The sequence below is a fragment of the Perissodus microlepis genome, chromosome 2 (assembly GCF_051167445.1).
Source record: "Perissodus microlepis isolate ML-2025 ecotype Zambia chromosome 2, ASM5116744v1, whole genome shotgun sequence".
Taxonomy (NCBI): domain Eukaryota; kingdom Metazoa; phylum Chordata; class Actinopteri; order Cichliformes; family Cichlidae; genus Perissodus; species Perissodus microlepis.
Window position 1 is genome coordinate 5,118,731 of NC_140462.1, and position 19,083 is coordinate 5,137,813.

General features: G+C 41.5%; 1 protein-coding gene across 11 annotated transcripts in view; it reads right to left on the reverse strand.

Annotated features, from left to right (window-relative positions):
- The window catches only part of tenm2a (teneurin transmembrane protein 2a), a 209,646-nt gene that overhangs the window by 114,862 nt on the left and 75,701 nt on the right, over positions 1–19,083 (reverse strand). For 6 of the 11 annotated variants that reach the window (XM_084941586.1, XM_084941548.1, XM_084941556.1 and 3 more), the window contains one exon: positions 14,019–14,069. The exons of the other annotated variants lie outside the window; for them this stretch is intronic. In XM_084941586.1, the coding sequence (XP_084797712.1) occupies positions 14,019–14,069 (51 nt within the window). The remainder of the gene's footprint in view (positions 1–14,018; positions 14,070–19,083) is intronic. 11 annotated transcript variants of the gene reach the window in all.

The following is a 19,083-nucleotide window of genomic DNA, read 5'->3' on the forward strand; positions in this document are numbered from 1 at the left end:
CGGTGCTCCACTCTGCCCATTTATCGAATCACAAGTCTCCTCGTTTTGCGATTCCCTTTCTTTTCACCTCCGACTGCCTTGGCCTTGCGCTTCCCCTCTCAAAACCATTCTTCTTCACTGGTTTCTCCCAGCATCCTCCTCCCCTCCTTCCTTCTCTGCTCATTGACGTGACTGCTTACCCCCACATCCAGCACAGACAAAACACAAAACCAATCCATCCCACTGGGTTTCTTCTTCATCACACTCAGCCAGAAAGGGTTTTTTTTTACTGATCCCAGATGACACACTAATTCAGTACCCACAATTTTTTCCCCTTCTTCTTTTTTTTTCTTATGAAAAACCTATATTTACACCCAGGGATTGCTTAGAGACTCTTCTGTCCTTTTATCTCAGTTGCCTTTCCCTGCTTTGTATTCATGCTGCTATACAGATTCAACACATTCAAACTAGTGGTCTATGAGGGATACTAATGGAAGTCGTTCAGAGCACCACTTATTGTCCTGTGTGTCTCAAATGCTCAACAAACCAAACAGCACTGAGACCGCTAAGGAAAGAATAGAAACAGTACTCTGCTGCTTCCCCCCCAAGTTTTCACCCAAGTCTCACTTCCATTCTTCTTCTGTCCTCCCCAATCTCTATCACTTTCTCACTCATTAACCACACCCCCACTGCCATCCACCCATTCCTCTTCCTCGCTCTCTGGAGAGGAAAAACAAACAGCTGTCAGGGTCAGGCTCGCAGATGAATTCCAAATGACTTTGAAGGGCAGAGGGGCCGACCAACTTTCTCTAGAGGAGAAGCTGGTTACAAACATGCACGCAAACAGCATAGAATAAATATGGTCCATTCATCGAATCCCCCACCCCCAATACCACACTCACAGAAGCAGAGTGCTGCTACTCCTTGAATCAATACTGTGTCTTAAGTCGGCCTGCTGTCAAGGTAAAGGGAGCTTGTGTGTGTAAAATGGATCTGTGGGTGGTTACACACACACACAAACACACACATGTGCTGAAGTGTGTCAGTGAGAGTGTGTACACAAGTGGCCAAAGCTTGCTCCCATGTGATGACACAGATATTGTAAATCTCGATAAACATAGAGGCATTGAGCACAGGTTTGCTCACTTCCTCTTTGATTTATTTCACAAGTCCTCCTTCAAACTTTCTAAAGACGCAAGAAGTCAATGTCTCCTTCACCGGCTTGCCACCCATGGCTCCATTTTCAGCTCTCGCTGGGTCAAGATGAGCCGATGAATCATTTTTCATCTTATCAATCATATCTATGCGGTACCTCTCCATCTTGTCTGTTGAGTCCACTCTCTATCACTGTCTGTTATCATTCATCCATCACGAATAAAGGAGACCTTTGAATTATTCAGTGGTGCTAAGCAAAGGTTTAATCAAGGCATTAGCTCCATTCTTAATTCTTTCATGATGTTTTCTCACTGGTAGCGTCCTCTGAAGGACCTCAAAGGTCGCAGGCCCCGGGATTCTGTTTGCTTGACCAGGATCAAGGAAAACATGGTTACCTTTTTCCTTGATCTATACCCTGGTCACACTGACTGATTACAACAAAACAAAAGTTCATAAACAGAGTTATATGGACAGATTTGTCCATATAACCCTTTGATCCACAAGGGGTCCAGTCATTTTCAAGACACAACCAGCTAGGCCTCTATGTAAGACTGCTGCTCCTCCCTGAGTCTGGTCCTGCTGGAGGTTTCTTCCTGTTAAAAGTGAGTTTTTCATTTCTACTGTCGCCGCGTTCTTGCTTAGAGTGGGTTATCTGATTGTTGAAGTAATCTAAAACCCACTATACCCACTTTTTACCTAAACCAAACAACTTTTGTCCAAAAGTCAAATGTGTCATGCTAGGAAGAGTGACCATGTAAAACCAACTCAAAACATTTACTGCAGCTTGTTTGATCAAACTACTAGAAAGGATAGTGTTAGTTTAAACTGACTGTACCAGCTGCATGTTGCCTTGTTATGGGTGCATCTGAAATTATTATTATTATTTTATTTCTTACCCATCTGTATATATTGAATAAGAGCCTCACTACAATGCAGTGTATGTATGCTTACTACATGCCGGTGCTAATTTGTTTGCTATAAATAAAACCACAACAGTTGATTAGATTCAGTGTTAAAATGAAAAAAAAGAGAGAGTAATAATTTTTCCAGCCACACATGTAACTTGTACTCATGTCTCACAGGTTTCAACACTGGCTGACGAAATTTAATTCAAGACTTTTTAGCACTCGGGTATACGTCTGTGTGTATGTGCCTGCTCGTGTGTGCGTATTAGTCCTTCCAAGTCTTTGAGTTTTGGCAGCAAGATCAGAGGAAATGTGTGTTGTTGTGTTTGCGAGTGTGCGTTCGTGATTTTGTGTGTGTGTCACAGAGAGAGAGAGAGAGAGAGAGAGAGAAAGAGAGAGCGAGTAGGCATGAAAGTGAGATTCTGCTCTGAGACGTTTGATGTCGAAGAACAGCGTCTGCTGTCTGTCTGCCAACTGCCAACCCTCTATCACCGTCCCAACACATGGCCTCCGCAAAGTGTGTGCATGCGAATGCGTGTGTGTGCGCAAGTGGCCTGATTAGGCGGGTACTTGGCGATGTGACACTGCTGCAGAGCTAGTTAGACTCATAACGTGCACCTCACTGTGTCACAGTGTTAATGTGTGGGCCTGAGAACGCAAAATAGGATTTAGTTTTGAATCACATGACAGAGATGGAGGAAGAGGTGCGTGTGTGTGTTTGTGTGTGTTTGTGGGCGTACTGGAAAGGGTGAGTAATCTGTCACATTTTATACCTCTCATCTTTCACCAGTGATCTTTGGATGGCTCCTTAACATACAGAGTCAAGTATACTTAAGCCTAATTGTTAATGTTGTGTATGTGTGGCTCTGTGCATGCATATGCTGTATGTTTATGAACATTTCTTTGGATCGTGTTTGTCCATGTGTGTGTAGATTGTGTCGCAACACTTTGAGAAATACTGCAAAAGCTATTCCAACATGTCTGCAATTACAGACAAGCAAATCCTGTTTTTAACTTTAACTCCAACTTTGTCCAACTAAGGTTAAAAGAGTACAAAATACGCTGGCGAAACAAAGAAAAAGAAATTAAAAAAAACAGCAAATGAGACATACCGCTTGCTATATTTGGCCTCAGAAGGCCAAGGGATCCCTTTATGACGAGTTTTACTTTGGTAAGAAGCAAAAACAGAAAAGATCCGAAAACGTCTGAAGAACTGAAAGCCGGGGGAACAAAAAACATTAAAAGGGAGATGGAGAAGAAAGGAGAAAAATGAGATCTGTTTAAAAAAAAAAAGTCAAACACTTGTCTTGACTCACACTAGGAGACGTGTGTGCCTACGCAAACTTAAGCACAAACAAACAAAATAAAAACAGTGATTGAGGTACTAACAGACGTGCGTGTACAAACCCCCCCAAAACATACTGAAACATTGGCAGAGCAAAGGGCTCAAAGATCAGGTGAATCTACAGAGCAAAAGACACATGGGCCTTTCTTTTGCACCCTTCTTGACATTTTCACTCTGATAGGGCCAGATATAGCTCTCCTGCCTCCTCACAGCTCACAAACACGCACACTGTGAGAATGAATAGTTCAAGACCGAGGGGGAGTGAGTTATTTTGGAGGAAAAAAACACAGAATAGAATATGGTAACAAGAAAAAAAAGAAAGCGAACACTGGAGAAGCGATGGAAACGTCTTGTGGCAACAGACAAATAAGTGGTGCTACTGGAGTGATCCCGCCACCTCGTGTCGGCTACATTGATGAGGAAATTCACAATGCTGAAAGGCTTGAGAAATTGAAGAAGAAAAAGCAGAATGAGATGGGGCCTAGAATCAAAAGTAAGAAAAATCAATACAGAGGCTTGAGACAAGATACAAAAGGACTTGAGACTGAAAACTGGTTTACACTGAATAGATAAAGACGTGGAATTTTCTCAATGCTTTGTGCCCTTTGTGTGATACTTGCGCTTGCAATGTCGTGTCTCTATTGTCTTTGGATAGAAACATAGAGGCAAGAGCGCTCCACCGATCTGCAATTAGTCAATTCATTTTTAATAGGTTCTGAGGGCTGTGTTGCATTAATTACGCCCAGGGGTGACAGGAGCATAATAATATTGATCGGTTTGGATGATTCCGATTTAGTCTTTTAGTTGCCAAGGTGTGGGGTGAAAGTTACCTGATGACTGCAGCTGCATACGTAATGTGTCAATATCATCAATTCTGGCCAGTGCTGGGTCACGCGTTAACCTAAGACTGCCTTAGAAATTTGACTAATTTCGCAGTTTGTCTCTACAGCTGTCTGTTTTTTGTGAGCATTATCATATGACAGCTCTTGTAACCTACTTTTGTTTATAATACTATGTGGTTAGGTTCAGGAAAACATGCTTGGGGGGAAAAAAGCAGATGGCATAATGGACTTGTATGTATATTGCACCTCAAAACATCTTCTACTACAAGTCTCACTCACCCAGTCAGTCAGCACTTTTTGTCTAACATTCACACACACATACAGATGCACAGGAGGATGCTTCGACATGCAGAGGTGATGAGCTGGGGTTTGATACGCCAACCTTCCAATTGGTGGACGACTTGCTCCAACACTTGACTCGCAGCCACCAGACTTCAGGGTACTCAAACTTCTTTTGACTGCCTTAGTTGCAAGGGGTCATGACACTGGATAATCATCCTGATGCAACCCTTCCAGGGATTTGGTTCCTCTCTCAGTTTCGGGGATCTTTCACATGCCAGGCAAATGTACTAAACAAGGGCTGCCATTGTTCTTAAGTATATGATGGTAAAGCGTCCAGATTTAGGATATATGTGCAATAAGTTGGGAGTAAGACCCATCTCACCATTGCAATTACCCACTGAGTACTGGCACTAATGCCAAAGGACACCTTGTGTGTACCTCTCAAACATGAGCAGTTTTGCCAGAATCTGGAAATGAAAATAGTTTTTTTCTTTCCATCCTGACATAATGTGGTTCTCTCATTTCCAAAGATCTACTGTTAATTGGCGATTAAACAATTTTATCAGATCTTTTATAGATGTTTATCATCACTTAACATTTTAATTAAAACCCACTGCTGTTAAATGACCCACAGCTACAACAGATTTACAGTTCTGAATTGGTACAAGAAGAACAATTAGTATCATAAACTTTAGATTTAAGATCTTAAGACACTTGTCAGATGATACTTGTTGCAGTTGAACGACTCTGTGTTTGAGAAAAACAACTAATGGTTTTCTATGGCACTTTTACTACGGTTTCTGTGCAATGAGCAGTGCCAGTGTGGAAGTATAATGGCAGGAAGGTTTGAACAGGATTTGGACTGCCTCTCTCTTTTAATCCCTAGCATATGCTCTCAACCAACAACAGCATTTTAGTGATGTCGTAATCCTGCAAAATGTTGCTGAAATAGATACAAAGCTGCTGTTTGTTTTAATTTAAAGCAGATCTGTTGGCTTTGCCCACTTATGGTTGCTACTTCTGAGGCTAACTTTCACTGAAGTGGTTGCTACTACTGAGGCGGCTGTGTTTTGTGCACATGCTTACAACCTTCGGCATCAAGATATAGTTTTACAGTGTTTTAATTCATACCAATTTTTTTAAAACATCCCTCTGCAACTGATCTCAAGTATAAGCTTATGTAGGATACTGTAACGGATATCAGCAACTTGCTGTTGTCTCCTAAAATAGATAGTTATGACTTTGCAAAGGGACCACTGGGGACAATGGATGGGGTAGTCTAGAGTGACCCATTGATTACGTACAAAGGTGACCGTGGTGCACTATCGATTGCAACTGGGCAGGACAGACATACTCCTGCATAAACCGGACAAAGCTTCCAATGTGACAAAATGGAGAAAAGAGAGGAGATGAAGACAGACTGAGCACTTCTCCTAGGTTTTTTTTTTCTTTTGTAAAGTCAAGACATTATGAAAATGGCAGCTGATGAGAATCCAAATAGTCATATTTCTCTGTTCTCTGGGCTTTCGCCTGACTGCCTGCCTGCCTGTACAACTGATACTTGGCTTTGCCATGGAAAGGGCTCAAAAAGGAAGATTTGGGACCAGCTGAGATACCAGGCTGTCTCCATCCCCGTTTATGGAGATGGAGGATAAAGTCAGATACTTGTCTGATGATTAGCCAGCGCTGAGTATTAAGTGGCAAAACAAAGAAGACTTGCGCAATCAGAGGTTAGCGACTCGAATATAGATCTATTCATCTCGTCTCTTTCCTCCCATTTGACTCGCCGCGAAACAAAGCCAACCTATTAAAGCAAGTATTGAGTGGAGAAGAAATGGTTTTAACAGAAATATTGACATTACCACTGCCTGCTTTTTTCTGCTGAGCAGGGCACTTTTAATCGGAGTCTGTTTCTTCGTTTGGTATCCATACAATAACTGAGCACAGTGTTTAGGTTTACGAATGCAACAAATTCATGAGGAAGGATGGTCTGTGCCTCGTGTTTAAAACCAGTGAATTACTATATATGTGTTATATGTGACACGACTAATGGGTACATCTTTTCATCACAGTGGTGCTTGTTGGATAGTGTAACTGAGATATCGTAAGGTTTATTCACACTTTAATTTACCACTACAGCACTAGTGGCAATGAGAGAAAATAACTGTCCAATCAGAGATAATTACCTAAATTTGCTACTGTAATGCCTAACACCCCCGCAAGCATCAGGCTCATAAGAGGAACCTGCTACTTCAAGTCTGTATGTGTGAACAGTCATCGACAGTAATCATCAATATCGAGAGCACCTCTTTAATCTTAATCTAGCAATGACGTTCCATAGGTGGGAGCATGTGTGCTATAGGTGTCTCTTATTAAAAATGTTGCTCTCTGCTGCCAGACTGTACCTGCCTTTTTATCAGGTAATCTCCCACTCTTTCTCTTTCACACATAAACAAACACTGGCCGGCAGAGACCTGCAAGGTAACGCCATTGCATGCCTCGCCATGCTGTGTGATGCCCCGCGGTGCTGCGCTCCATTCGGTGAGGCAGCATGAAGCACAAATCAATATGGATTAAAACTCTGTAAGGCGCTATCTACTCACCTCCTCGCACTACATACAGAGGGAAAACGTGTGCACTTAGTATGCCAGATTGCTGAATTTTCCCCCCTTTAAATCAGAGAGGAAAAGTGAAGAGTTTGAGATAAGCTAGCTGTAAAGTAAGGGTTACCCTGACGATGAAGAAAAGCACCTGTGCTGCGTCCAGCTCACGCCACCCGTGGTTCATATCCATCATGCTGCTTAGAGGGCAGCATGGTGGGGGGGCTGGAATCAGCAGCTCATTCCACCTGCCACACCTAGACTGAGCGTCGCACACGAGGACTCACACACATGCACACGGAGTGACAGCCCTGGTGGTAGGCCTCAACCCCCATAGCAATGGTGGGCCTCCCACAGTGCACTGCAGGACACCAGAGATTATCCCGACACTTGCAGACAGTCACAGAATGTTAATCCTCAGCCATCTCTTCTACTGTGCTGTTAAATCTGGATCTTACTCTCAATTGCTCCTCCTACAAATCTCCCTTCTTTCTTTATCCATCACTCACCACATCCTCTCCCCCACAATCCACTAGAATCTTCCTCAAATTCCCTGCTCTAACCCCTTCCTACCGCTTGTTTTTAACTCCATCCTCTCCTCCCCTAAAATCTCTTGATCCCTGTTTTCTACTCGAGAACGACAAGGCATCATCCCCATTTTTCTCTTATCCTTTCTCTCCGCTCCCAGCCCAGCCCTTGCTATCAGCCCCACATTGATCTTCTCATCCCCAAGAACACAAAACACCAATCAGCCTGTCATAATCACTCTGTTGGAGGAGGAAGCTCTGAACGCCAAGCGCAGCTGCTACGTGTTGAATTAGAGAAAGCAGAAATGCTAACGCTGCAGCTCATAGTAGTATGGGTTGTTTTTGTTGTTGTTGCTTGAACATTTTACTGGATGCGTTCTATTTTTAAATATGCAGAAAAGGGAATTCGAAGGTTTATTAACTACACTGTTGATTCCATTCTGCTAATGATAATACTGATTCTCATTCCTTTTTTATTTGTATCCTGGAACAATAAAGCGACAGCTGCCGGGACTGTTCATTTAAAAAATTACAGAGGAACAACCTCTGAATGGTATCTGGTCTCCCGCAGCTTCCCTTCTTATTCACTGTGATTTGACTCATAAAAATTGCCCTCTACAGCTTGTACTTTTTTTTAACTACTTGTCCCAAAGGATTTTTCATCAGGACACTGTGTCTGCTAACTTCCAAACAATAAATGCAGTTTACGATCTGTCAGCAGTCTCCAGCCCGTTAACTTCCTCATACTGCTGTTGTCATGCAAAACACATGCAAACTTCTTGTCTCCATATACGTCAGCAACTTTCCACCACTGGTGATGTTGAAGAGTCAATAAAAGTAAGGTTGAAATGTTTTCTGTGATGCACTTAGATCTTAATTAAACATTAAGAAATACAATCACGGTGAAAAGAAAAGGCTCGCTCTTTCCCTTCTACGGTTTGATGGGTCATAGAAATTGAAAAAAACAAACAACAAATCCACGAGCTACATCTCATACTCTAGAGGCCTCAGTTAGCATGTTAAATTTGATAACAGTACAAAATCAGAAAAAGGCTGAACAAGTATGGTGGCTTGTTTGGAAGGACTGCCAGAAGAAAGACTCATCTCTCTAACGAGAACATGGCAGCGCAAGTTTGCAAAGTTACAGCTGAACATACATGAAGATGTTTCGCAATAATGCAACGCCGTGTTTGGAGCAAACCAAACACAGCATCAACGCCTGATATCAACTGTCAGGCACGGTGGTGGAGGGGTAATGATTTGGACTTGTTTTGCAGTCACAGCATCTGGGTACCTTGCGGCCACCGAGTCGACCATGAATGTATGAAATCTGACAGCGAAAGCTTGGCTGAAACTGAGTCCCACAACAGGACAACGATTCCAGGCACAGCAGCAAATCCACAACAGAATGTGTGAAAAAGGAAAGAATAATGCTGTTGTTAAAGTTGAGACCTCAACCTGATTAAAATGCTGCTGTGGGACAATAGGAGCTGTGTAAAGATGAACTGAAGCTATGTTGTATAGACGAGTGGGCCAGAATTCCTCCACAGCAACGTGAGAGACTGATTAAGTCATACAGAAAATTGTTACTTCAAGTTATTGCTACTAAAATTGGTTCTGCAAGTTACTGAGTGATGGGGTGTACTTAGCTTTTCAGCACTGCTCCTGCATTTTGACATAGATACAACATAATATGGGTTGTTGTAATTAGGTTGTATTTACCTCATTGACCTCTTGAGAACCACATTACTTTTTTTCTATCCAGATACATAAAACCTAAGTAATGCAAGAGTGCATACTTTCTTCTTACAATGACTGTACTGTCAATCTGTAAAATGTATCCTTAAATTATTTACACATATTATAGTTTGTAATTAACTCACTCTTCCATATTGTTCTAGAGTGCCCTAATCACAACTCTCATCCACACTTCAACCGGTGGTGACATTAACCAGTGCTGTGACATTTTTTTCTGCCTTTTTAGTCCCTTCTCATCTCACAGCTTCATGTATTATGCAAATATTCAACAAACAAAATAGTTACATGATTCAGCGATGTCTGAGAGCAGAATAAAGCATCAAAAGCACACTAGAGATGTCTTTTGTTAATGGTTACTTTTTTAACACTGTATGGCAGTTCAAAATGTTCTGATGCTGTTCGTTTCTGTTTGTGTGACAAGCTGCAAGCTTTCTGCTAGTTTACCATCTAAAGTATCTGTTTTCACAAATTATATATTATTAGAAGTTACTGATATCACACGATTTAACCAACTGGAAGGGCTTTTTACACTGTGTGACGCTGTCTGAGAAGAAAGATGGCTGTCGTCAAAGGAACGCGGTCAGCTCTGAGGTCATCAATCCAGAACAGCGATCCTAGATCGCGCTGTGAGAAATGTTTGGAGCTTTGGCGACTAAAGTGAGCCTGCAGCAAAACCGAGGCGGTGTCAGAAACATAGGATTACACTCCCACAGCGTGGCTGCTGTTACAACCCACATGTACTAGCCAACAAATCGGTTTGTGAAATAAAAAAGCGCAGAGTGCAGTTGGTCAGTGTGACATTTTATATGTGCCATTTAAAGAAAAAAGCCTATATTGATTTAATAGCGTTATTGGAAGGAGACAGCCAAGACTCTCACTCGCTGTCATCACCCAAACAAAGCCACGCAGCCACTCTGAAACTATACACACATTAGACAAGAACATTAACAATTGCACAGCAATTATTATCAAATTAGAATACAATGTTCTACTGGGACACCATCAGTCTGGTTTGGAGCAGCAGTGGGATGCTCAAAAGAAACAGTTTCTTCACATCACTGAACCATGGAGTTATTTATGGTCATTAAACAGTTACAGTCACTGATCACCCCCTAACTGGATAAGAGGTCCATGCCCTGTTGGTAAGCCCTGGTTTTGTCCATAGGGTGATTGTGTTTTGTATGGAAAGTAAAGTCAAAATCAATGTGAATGTGGGAAGGAAACATCAAAAGGAAACCGACAGTGTTGCTTTAGTTCATCCCAAGCGAAACATCACCGTCTGGATCAAATTCATCTAATAATTTTGAATCACCAAAGTGATTAAGGTTTATCGTCTGGGTACCACGAGATTTGTGAAAAATGTCCAAAATGATCTGGCAGTATAAGGTTACTACTATTTCAGAAAGTGTGAGAACAGTGGAAAAAATTATAAGCATATATAATAAATGTTAGACATATAGAAGTGAGTGTTAACAGATGAATAAGCAAAACCAAAACAAAACAAAAACAAGCAAGAGACACACACAACAAAAAGGCACGATAATTGTATAGGTCTTTTCAGGTCTAGTTATGCACCTATGCATGCTGAACATTGGAGCTCATATCAATATAACTGTTGAGAAGATTGATGATAGAGTAGCTTGTTGTCCTCTACAGTGACTGGTGGGGTTGTATATCATTCTTTGGACATCTGACATCTGTATGAATGATTTAGCCAGTAGACAGTTTGTCAGTTATTGGTTTCAGATTGTAGACGTTGATAAGGCTGCCATCTTCAAAGATGTGCATAAAGATAGTTGGCTGCTTTACACAATTAAGTATTTATACTCATATAGCATGTCGCTGAAGTTAAATTAATTTAAACAAGGAAATACATGATAACTAATTTTATTTTATAATTTGAATTCTTTCATTTTAAATATAAATTACATGGACCTTAAATGATATTTAAAGCCCATGGTGCTACTGAAGCGCTGAAACAGAGTTGAAATACACCGAAATGAAATACGGCTTTAATAATTGCAGAACTGGTGGTAGGAGAATGAGAGTTTTTTGATTTGTGCAGTTGTCAGGATTTGGCTGATGACGGTACTGTATGTTCTATATTAGTATCAGGGAGGAGTCAGCGATTTAGATGGGAACTTTCTCATCTTTTTTTTTTTTTCCATTTACCTAAATGCTGACTTGATATAGTTTCTTTTTTTATTGCTACCCACTCTCAAAGTGAATGTATGCGAATACAATAAAGCCGTTCCCACCTATTGTATTTCTTGTGCGCTATAAGGTAAATGCAATATACAGTTTTTTAAGATTTTAATTTCCAGAGAAGTCATGCTATTTACTCACCACAGAACACTGCGCAAAGCAAATAGTATATTTCTGACTTGCTTCCACGGACAGAAAGTAATAAAATAAGGCATTGAGGGAAATTATCATCAGCAAATATCAAAGGTAAAAACTTTGAATTGAACTGAATTTATGAAACAACAATTTTAACCTGAAAGTGTCAGTGTCACAGCCCTCCGTTATTTGTTTACTGTAAAAGTGGGGGTCAGAATATGTCAAGAAGATAAACCTTTACATGATCCGATTTAGATAATCTGCGCTCCAACATCTCCTCACGTCTTTGCTGCCACGTGAATGAATACCTTTATATTGCCTTCAAGGTTGCGAACTTGAGAAAAATCCTGTTAAACGAACCATAATGGTATTAAATAAAAAATAACCTTCAACCTCTAACATAAAAATTTTTTTATTTTCCTTTTCTAATACGCACTCTGCTCTTACTCCTTTCTATCACTTCTTACTAATGAAAACAGATGAAAACTCTGCGGCCCAATAACGCGAGCATTAACACTAACCCACGCTCATAGAGACAAACAATCTCTGAAACAGGAGTAAATATGGCTGACTTTCCAATAGTGGAGGAGGAGAAAAAAAATGGACCCTCTGGGAAATTTTCTCTGATCAAGTGCAAAGAGATTAACCAGTTGGACGTGTGCTAATGAACAGAAGATCATAATGAGAGGCGCTCGTAAATGTAGATGAGGCATGTGAAGAAGAACAGTGGCTTCATCTTGTATCAGATGAAACACAAGAGTAATGTACGGAAACCAATTATTTTACTGTTCCCTTTCTACCCAACATCCTGACACTGTCTAATGATGGACTGATGAAAATGTCAAGTCTTGATTTAAAGCGTGGATAGGAAAATAATGCTATAATAATTTCCAGCAGTAGCCAAGTTAGAAAATAGGATTACATAGGGTGCAGTGCCTATACACAGCAACTAATATACACTCCTCAAAAAAATTAAAGGAACACTTTTTAATCAGAGAATAGCATCAAATAAATTAAACTTCTGGGATATTGATCTGGTCATTTAAATAGCAGAGGGGGTTGTTAATCAGTTTCAGATGCTTTGGTGTCAACTCCTGCAGGATGGCACATCAATATGTTTGCTGTGTCGCCCAGCACCATGTCTAGAGTACGGAGGAGATTCCAGGAGACGTGCAGTTAGTCTAGGAGAGCTGGACTTGGCTGTAGAAGGTCCTTAACATATCAGCGGGACCGGTATCTGCTGGTTTTTGGAATGAGGAACAGGGTGAGCACTTTGAAAGCTACAAACCTGCAGCAGGACACTGCTGTGAATGTCTGATTAAAAAACAAACAGAAATAGACTTAATAAGGGTAGTCTGAGGAACCAACACCCTTCCTCTAGTGGACCTTGTGCTAACTGCCTGGCACCATTGAGCCAATTAGCATTTGCCATAGAATACTAGAATTGGCAGGTGCACTACTCATGCCCTGTGCTTTTCACAGATAAGAAAATGTTATCCTGAGCACATGTGACAGACATGAAAGGGTCTGGAGATGCCGTGGAGAACGTTATGTTGCCTGTAACATTGTTCAACATGACTGCAAATAGGTATCAGGATGAAATCCTTGGACCCATTGTCAGACCCTATACTGATACAGTGGGTCCTGGGTATCTCTTGGTCCACAACAATGCCCAGCCTCATGTGACGAGAGTGTATAGGCAGTTCCTGGAGGATGAAGGAATTGATACCACTGCCTGGCTCCCACGCTTGCCAGACCAGAATCCAATACGTTCCAATAATCCAGTACCTCAGAGACATTATGTTTTAGTCCATCCGGCGCATTGCATCCTCAGACCGTCCAGCAGCTCAGTGATGCCCTGCTCCAGATCTGGGAGGGGATCCTCCAGGACACCATCCAACGTCTCATGCATACGAGCACGTGGTCAAACTATTAAGTACTATTTTGAGTTGCTGTAACGAAATTTTGGTAAAATGGACTACATCGGGGTTTTTTACCTTGATTTTTGCGGTGCCTTTGAATTTTGACCTCTGTAGTCTAATAATTTCCATTTCCATCAAACAATGTCACAGCGTTCTGTTCCTAACACATCACCGGGTCTATATCAGTGTAGATACTCAGCATGATATTTCTTTTCCCATTGACCCGATGTGTTTTCAGAGTGTTCCTGTAATTTGTTTGAACAATGCATATTACTACCAGTTAAATATCGTAGCACATCACATACGAGGGGATCTAAAATGGGTTCAATAATCACAAGGAGGCTACAGTCAGTTGTGACTTACTGATCACATAGTCTCCGAATGGATCGTCATCATCCTCATCATCCAGGTAAGCTGGAGCAGAAGTAATGGAAGAAAGAAAAGGCGAGAGAAAAGAAACAAACAAAAAAAAAGATTGTGAAAAATCAAGAGAGAAAGCATGAGAAACAAACCAAAAACAAAACTGAAAGTGCTCAAGACAATCAGAGAAACGGCCTGACAAAACAAAGCGAATTGCAGTGTAACCTCCGATCATCTGCCTTTTTTTATACTCATTCTTGTTCTCAGCCTGATACTTCCAGCCTTCATTAGGAGGCAAAGCGCTGACCATTAAACTACAAAAGTAGTTTCAGCACCACGCGGAGGAAAATATGATCACTCATAATTGACTAGTGAATTCTCAGCTTGCTCTCAGCGCTGCTTCTCACCGTTACACTCCTTTCCCCCCTCTTTCTCTAGGCAGGTTCTGACGATGGCATGAGAGCCCATTACGGCTCACTAAATTCCCTATTAGGATGGCAGCACAGTCGTCAGCAAGTTACAAGTCCAACACAAACGATATTTTACAATGTGTGTAACTTTTTTTAAAAAACTGATAATATTATTGTTACTATGAGTGGACCCTCACTGCCTGCTTACACCAGCAAGTTGGCACAATAACGCATATTTGACTGCCCTCTTTGTCAGCTGTATAGGAAAATCCCTCCCTCATCATCCTCTTTCCATTTATTTGAATGAATTTTTTGAATTGAAATTTTATTTCAGTCAACAACAACAACAACAGATTATAATTTTACATTTATTCATCGTTTAGGTTTTCCTCTTCTTCTCTGCCTTTCTATCACTCCCGGCTCCCTTCCCTTAATGTGAGTTAGCATCCATCTACTGAGATCGATATCCCGGGGCTTTTATTAAACACTGCTCTTATGCATCTGTGTGTGTGTGTGTGTGTGTCTGTGGTGTGGACCTGCCTGCCCGTCTTTGTGCATGTGTATTATCAGCTCCAGGTCCAGCAATATCATACAGTCAGAAATGCTCGACAAGGACAGGGAAAATTTTTTATTCATCGCTCAATTTTGTGCGAGTATGTGAGCACGTATGAGCACCATGTTGAATAGACCAATCATTATTGATCCTGACTGCGGGGCATATTTCAAACCCTTGGCTTAACCAGAGGACATATGCATGCAGATACATGCTGCACGCGCGTGTGTGTCTATCACCACTTTTCTCATTCCGGCATGCACGGCGCTTAGTACATGGACAAAAAGTCCTTGAACCGCTGGGTGAAGTATGGAGGTGTACGCACACATACACATAGCATGCGCACGCTCTCAGTGGTGTGTATTTCTGAAAGCGAACTGTCAGTGCTGCTCTCACACACCATTCATCACAAGCTACTAATTCTGTTAGACCATTGTCGAGCCTTTCGCACCCCACGTTGCTCTCTGAAAACTCAATCAGAGGCTAATGCCCCCAACCCTCCCAACACACAAACACGCGTGCTCTCACTCTCAGTTTCTTACTCGCACACACTCACAGAGACCCTGAGGGGACAGCAGTGGTCTTGGGGGACCCCACCAGCCCAACTCTATAAGTGTTGCTCGAATTTGATAGACAGGCGAGGCACGAACTGAGTTACTCGTGTTGAGAGTGGCTGCAGTGTAAATCTAACTGCTAACACCTGAAAGCAAAAAAAGGTCTTACAGTCACTCGGTGGCATATAATTATAATCTGCGTTGCATAGTATAAAGCACTTTTTATTCAAAACGAAAATGATCATAATTAAACATTATCTTAATATCCTTGATTACAAGACAATCACTTGAGCGCCGTGACTGTCTAAGGTAAAAATTTTTAGAAAAAACCCTGTCAGCCGATTTGAATGCGGTTTGATTTACGGTTTGCTTTGTGGGGGAATATTAAAAAAAGAGGACAGCGCTGGTGCAGGCACTCTGCCACCTGTGCTAGTAGATTTGATTAGTTAATCAGAGGAATCACTTTGCCCAACTCTGCTTTTATAAAGCATAATTACAGCTCCAGCTACCAAGGAAATGAAAAAAAGAAAAGAACAAAAGGGAAAAAAAGTTCTCAACTGCAGATGTTTTTAGAGACATTTGGAAAGTTTTGTTTCTGGTCTTTTCAAAAAAGAGAATTAATACTTTAGCATAATAAAAGCATCACAGCAAAGCTCCTTAATAAAAACAGAGTGAAGAAAGGCTCTGCGAGGAGGGGAAATAAGGCATTTGAGCAAGCCCAGATTGGGGGCAGGGTTAGTCAGAAAAGGCCAGACTAAATTTAGCGCCACCTTTTCATTCTCTAATTATGAGATTAATACATCCTGTCACATACGTCACAATACAACCTCATGATTTATTATCCAGTAAACCAGATGGAGAGATTGAGCAAGAGAAGGAAGGAGGAGGAGAGGGAGTTTGTCTGAAAACAGCTAATCAGCATGCATGTGTGATTTGGGCTGGTCCTCAACTGAGCGGCCAGTCTGTGTATATAAAGTTGGCTGGCGGGGTAAAGGCAAGATTTATTGATGGGAACCAATGCTGAAGTTGAATTTGATTCTGTATGTTTCCTTTAAATGGCTGCTGTATAATGAGAGGAAAACACAGAGGCATATGGACCACACACACAAACGCACACACAAGTATATGAGGAGCGCTGGACTATGGATTGTGGCCATAAAGTCTGGCCTGGGCTTCAGGTTTAAATCAATGTCAGAGCCTGATCTTATTTCATTTAATGCATGTTTTAATCATTCTCCCTTCTGATCAATGCAGTTTGGATGTGACCATCAGGCACTGCTGTGGGAATTTACAAGCACTCCTGTTCTCCTGCCTGTGTTTCCAGACGGACGTTTTACGAGGCAGTGCACAGTGTGACAGTAAATCTCTTCCTCCACTTTGCCAAAATGAAATCTCCAAATGCTGCTCACTATGCCCATATTTGTTTGTCTCCCGCTAAAGAAACTTGCATTGGCTCTGCCAAGTCAACGTTCTAGTCTCTTTATTTTAATAGTGTCTGGAAGGGGCAATAAACGGGAAGTGTCTTTATTCAATAGTCGACAATAAAACTGGATGTAGCGAAACTTTGAAATCCCTGAGTTGCGTTTATGAAACTAATTTAACGGGCTTTGCATACTTCTCTGTAAAAGGAATTTACCAGTGAATGAAAACACCCCAACAAGCGAAAAACAAACCAGAAAATGAAAAATCCTCTCTTATGAACTGAGAGTTAGAGTCAGGAAGCTGGTGTGACAGATACCAGAGCTCTGCAGGGGAAATGAATACACTCAAATTGCTCCTTAAGCGGTAACTTATTCACTTAACGGTCAATTCATCCTCATCAGTGGATGAAGCTCACAGAACAACATGTAAAATGTCAGTAGGAGGAGATTTCTTTAACCTATAGTTTCTGCAGACCCTTGACACCCATCCCCATATCAGCTCCTTCTATTTGTGTCAATCTCATCGATGCCTTTTGTGATGACAGCTACTGTGTTCTTGTTATTGCTCTTGCTGCTTATGCTTTCCATGTATGGGTGTGGAATGGTGACAGGGCCTGTAAAACAGTCACACCAGCAGATATGCATTAACAAGCCACCTCATTAGGTGCACCTTGTCTAACCCTCCTTTTCCCTCAGAACTGCATTAATTCTTTGTCACATAAATTACTATTCATTTGAATACACTATTCTACATATTATATATTCAGTGTTATACAAACTATTAAAATCAAACTTGAGGGTTATTCAGCTGGAAGCAGTCATCAAAAGATAGCTACGCTGTGGTGATAAAGAGGTGGACATGGTCAGCAGTACTCATGCAGGTTCCAGCAAATAATTGATGCTCAGTTGGTACTAAGAAGCCCAACGTGTGCCAATAAAATGTCCCTCACACCATTAGACCACCTGCAGCCTGAACCATCAATACAGGGCAGGGTGGATCCATCCTGACAGTACTGTCTGAATGTTGCAGCAGAACAGGCAACTTCTAATGTCCAGTTTTGGTAAGCATTTTCAAAATATCAGTGTCCTGTTCTTAGTTGACAGAAGAGGCACCTCGTGTCATGTTCTCTGCTGCTCAAGGTTCGATGTGCTGTAACGACTAGTTTCAGTTACTGTGGCCTTCTTTTCAGCTCAAAGCAATCAGCTCAAAGTCACTTGTGACGAAAGGACCCACGACACACAGCTTTGCGGGCATTTGAATGTTTATTTATAATGTCTCCAGTGACTCCAGTTAGGCAGTTTTGCAGCCGCCTCTCTCTAGTGCAGTACACACAGCTCTGCTGTCAGGTCCCAGCATCCTACTCAAACAGGGAACGCACAATTATACAATGGAAATCAGCTGTGTTGGTAAGCCTTCCTCTAACACCACACCTGCTGCTCCGCTCCACCCCCCACCCCTATATTCTGATGCCTGATTTGAACTTCAGCAGTTGATGTTGACCAGGTCCACATGCCTAAATGCAATGAGCTGCTGCCATGTGATTGGCTGATAAGATATTTGTGTTAACAAGCAGTTGATCAGGTGTACCTAACAAAGTGGCTGGTGAGCGTAAACTAAAGTATATTTCCCAACGTGAGACACTGACAGCCATTTTAAAAGGACGGGTGGGGTAAATCTTTTTTCGAATGCAGTTTTTATCCCAAATCATAAATGTAGTTCGCTTTGCAAACACTTCAGATCACACATAGTGACACTTGTTGTGCACTTTGTTTATCTATGCAGTGGCTGTAAATGTAAAAAAACTGGAAAAAAAACTGTATTCAAGATTCTCTAATGTAACATCTCCTTAGGTGTATGTACAGTTTGAAGTGCTGATTGTGTTGAGACTAACAAAGGCACCAGGCATCGTGATTGCTATAAAAAAGATAACACTTTTTAATTTGTTATTGACTCAGCTTTTGTTTTGATTGTTTTCCAGGCTTTTCACCTCCTCCAGGAACAAAGATACAAAAATAGTACATGTAGTTAGGCACTCAGATATACGGGTGTCCAACTACACGGTTAGGGAAACGTGTGTATTTTGTTTGTTCGCCGTTATAACGACATAGAATGGAAAAACGAAGATCACA